At 33.5% G+C, this 4,383-nt stretch overlaps 1 protein-coding gene across 1 annotated transcript; it reads left to right on the forward strand.

The window, feature by feature from the left end:
- Positions 1-2,413: 2,413 nt before the first annotated feature.
- LOC126493509 (olfactory receptor 8B3-like) lies at positions 2,414-3,343 on the forward strand. The gene has a single exon (XM_050130525.1). The coding sequence runs from the start codon at positions 2,414-2,416 to the stop codon at positions 3,341-3,343; it is 930 nt and encodes a 309-aa protein (XP_049986482.1).
- Positions 3,344-4,383: the final 1,040 nt, after the last annotated feature.

Genomic DNA, 4,383 nt, shown 5'->3' on the forward strand with positions numbered 1-4,383 from the left:
GCCTCCTTCTACAGATACAGTCATGAGTTTTGTGTTTTATATTTCCTCAACTCCTGTCCATTTCTTGAGCCCATTAAATAATTATTTACCTATTATTTATAGACAGTTTACATTGGTATACATTTTTATATATCAATACAAATTCAAATTATATTGAATTTGCTCCTATTTCTGTTTACAATATTTGTATGCCTATTAAGTTATTTTGTCATATTGTACCAGTCATAAACAAAAGACATGGAACCTATAGTTCATGATCCTAGAAAAGCTAAGCAATAAAGTGAACCCAAAGAAAAACAAATACAGACCCACATGGAAATTGGAAACAGAAAAGGTTGCCTGAAAAAATTTAGGAGCATGGGGGTGGTGGATAGAAAGAAGGGGAGAAGGGGAGGGTTGCAGAGAACTTGAGGGAATAATATAGTCGAGATGGCAGAGGACAGATATGAGAGGAAGTAAAGAGATATCGTGATTGTGGGAGTCATTATGGAGTTAGCAAGAATCCTTTATCTTCTATAATGCCCTCAGACTTTTCCCAACCTCTGATGAAATAATCTAGACAAAACTCTTTCATAAGTACAATAACACTTGTACTCAAAGATAATATTTCATTATTTATCATATGAGGATTATTTTATCTAATTAATTTTCCTTTCCATACATAGCAAGAATCCAATAAATATATGCTTAATTTATAATCCTTATTTTACAAAGAATAGTTTAGGTGCTGACATGTTAAATAAGTTTTCCAAACTCTCACATTAAGGATGTGTGGGGTAGAGATAAAATACAAATCAAAAGACCAAAAACCTCTCCAGCACTTTTGTTTCCATTTTTTTCTAAGGCAAGCATATAAATAAACTTATTGCTAACAATGACGTTTTTAATTTAAAAACAACATAGAAACAGTATCAGGCAATGCTCAATTCATAGATGAGATGCCACTTATCAAAGAATTTTTGGGCCAGATCAAGAAATATGTTTAGGGGTAGCATACTGACATAATGTATGTGAGATCTTGGATTTCCTTCTCAGAATGAGAATCAATGATTTGTAATTGTTTGTAAAACATCAAAAGACATTAATAACTGAGGTATGTTGTTGAGCTCCTTGAACAGATATTGTTAAACCAGTTATAAATCCAGAAGTTATTGTGCCATCTTCAGTGGAAAACTAGGATAAGTAAACAGATAAATAGTTGATTTCCCTGAAGAGATGAAGATGATTAAGTGACAGAAGTTCAATATTACCTTAAGCAGAAAGACTGTATGATCCCCAAAGAGGACATGAAAATAAGGACTAATCATGTTCTAGCCAGCACATGCACACTCATTGCTTTTTCATATTTAAGCTCTGCTCACTTGGAGGAGTTAGAGACAGCATCTATTCTCCAAGTGCATCATAAAATTAAACTCATTTGAAGCTTCTGATGTCATGTAAGTAAGTGCTCAGTGTGATAAAAAAGAAAGCCATTGAAATAAATAACAGCATTTCAGTCTATACAGAAGAGTTCAGAGATATGTCTGAGTGATGTGAGAAAACAACCTTGTGCAACAACATCTCTTAGAACCAAAGCAAAAAATATTTGGAGCCTGGAGTTCACATTCTGGAGAAGAGTAAATAACTATGTTGAGGAAACAACAGGATTTTCTTTTTCACTTTTGAGAGCATCACTTGGTTTACTTTCTCATGAATCCCATCAACTGATGATATCCTGTCTGTCTGCTCATGATACATATATCTGATTGTAATCAAATATATACAGGAGATAAAGAAGGTTTTTGACTTAATACTGCTGCTTTGACTTGTGTAGCGACTTTACATTGATGTGAATAATAGGATTCTTAATCTGATGTTTTCTCCACAGTTTGTTCTATACTGACTTGATTGTGTTTATCAGGAAAATGTACTAAAAAATTGGGCAGGAAATTTTTACAGTCACTGGACATCAGATTTCAAGAAAATATGTCTCTCCATGGATAGATCTCATATTCTTCTACACAAATCAATTTTCTTGACACATTTGTCTTGCTTTTCTCTGTGTTCGGCAGAGGATGGAGCAATAAAGAAAGAAGAAGAGAGAAAAAACATATGTCCTGGCCAAAACAATAACTCCTGTCCAGTTGCTAAGGATCCCTGCTGCGATGTAAGTCTATCAAATTACATCCACAAACAGGTCTATGATATTCTTCGCATGTGATTAGTCCAGACACTCCAATATGGAGGAGACATTTTAACTCCATATCATCAGAAAACCAGAAATAGAGTCACTGATTTCACATGGGCTAATTCTAGACATTCTCAGCATGTTCTTCATGTTTATAGATGAATATATTTATTAGATGCTCGCTCTGTGTGTTCCTCAAATTTTACCATATATTTTTCCATTTCTTCAGATCTCTTAGAAAAGAAAATGGCTCTGACAAATGACTCTATAGTAACGGAATTTGTTCTCTTAGGGTTAACAGTCAAACCCGAGTTACAAATACCCCTTTTCATAATCTTCCTAGTAACATATATTATAACATCATTGGCGAATTTAGCTTTGATCATTCTAATTGTGCTGAATTCTCACCTCCACACCCCCATGTACTTTTTCCTCTGTAACTTGTCCTTCATTGACCTCTGTTACTCTTCTGTTATTACACCCAAAATGCTGATGAGCTTCTTATTAGAGAAGAACATTATCTCCTATATGGGATGTATGACTCAGCTCTACTTCTTTTGTTTCTTTGCCATTTCTGAATGTTATCTTCTAACATCAATGGCCTATGATCGCTATGTGGCTATCTGCAATCCACTCTTGTATAATGTTGCCATGTCTCCTAAGATGTGCTCTTATCTTTTGCTTGGGTCATATTTGACGGCATTTTCTGATGCCATGATTCATACAGGATGTGTTCTGAGATTATCATTCTGCAACAGAAACACCATCAACCACTATTTCTGTGATCTCCGTCCTCTGTTTCAGCTCTCCTGTACCAGCACGTATGTTAATGAGATGGAGGTTTTCATTGTAGGGACAAAAGATGTATTTGTCTCTACTGCCATCATCTTTACCTCATATGGTTTTGTCCTCTCCAGCATCTTCCAACTAAGTTCCACTGAAAGCAGGTTTAAAGCTTTCAGCACTTGCAGTTCACACATAATTGCTGTCTTGTTGTTCTTTGGATCTTTAGCCTTGATTTATCTTAAACCTTCCAGAACAGGATCTCTGGAAGAGGGAAAAATCTTTTCCATCCTTTATACCACTGTGGTTCCCATGATGAACCCTTTAATCTACAGCTTGAGAAACAAAGATGTTAAAGTTGCACTCAGTAAAACTCTGAGCAGAATTTTTTGAGCAGGCATTAACCCTCTTTCTGCTTGTTGTTTGACCACAGAGTGCACAAACCTAGTAATATAGATTCCTACATTTTGTTTTATTTTTCCTTACCACATACACTGTTTTTCCTCCAATAATCTTACTTGCCTAATCTCATTATTATGCATATATTTCATTGATCATAGTATTAATAGTTTGTATATATGTATAATATATATATATATATATTCTTCATTGATCATACCTTTAATAGTTTGCTCAGAGGTCTTTGTGGAGGAACAGTCATAATCACTGTTTGAGTGATGAATAGTTCCAGCATTCTATGTTTGTCTTTTATCTGAATTTAAGTAAGAACACTGTATTTTTAAAATATATTTCTAAAACAAATGATGTGGTGAAACGCAACTAGATTGATAGTTTATATAATGCCACATGATTTTTCAACAACCATCATGTTAAAGAAATTAACTATAGTCTTTTATTGCTATTATATTATTTTTTATTTCTGTCTACTTTATTTTATTAGTGTCATTTCATTAAAGAGAAAAGAGAAGTGTTTGTAAATTTTGGTTTGTCTGGCCTTTGTTTTTACTGATGCATAAATTGAGTTTAGGCATGTTGTAGCTTCAGCATTTGTTAAAATATACAGGTTTTTTTTTTTGTTTTAAAGAGAGTATGTCTTTTTTGCCTGCATATTTGGGTGATGATTGTATTAAACTGGGGCTGGTTTCTTTGAATAAATACTATATCTTAAGTCTTTTTTAAAAGTTTCTGGTTATGTGATCATATCAAAGGCTACAACGACATGTCAAAAAGATATGTCAGTGTAGAAAATGACACACTAAAGTTAAACATAATGTTTATCTGATTTGATTTTTCCTTATAGATTTTTAACCACAGTCCATCCCGTTAAGTGTTGATGAAGCTTTGGTTAAGCTTTCCATTAAAAACTCATAAAAGTTAAGAGGGAGGATTGTTAATGTTTCTGATGGATAAATCCAAAGTCAAAGAAAAAAGAAGCAAATCAAACCCATATAAAACAAACAAACAAATAATAT

This window comes from Alexandromys fortis, unplaced genomic scaffold (genome assembly GCF_014885135.2).
Source record: "Alexandromys fortis isolate MF-2015 unplaced genomic scaffold, M_Fortis_MF-2015_v1.1 scaffold_335, whole genome shotgun sequence".
Lineage (NCBI taxonomy): Eukaryota > Metazoa > Chordata > Mammalia > Rodentia > Cricetidae > Alexandromys > Alexandromys fortis.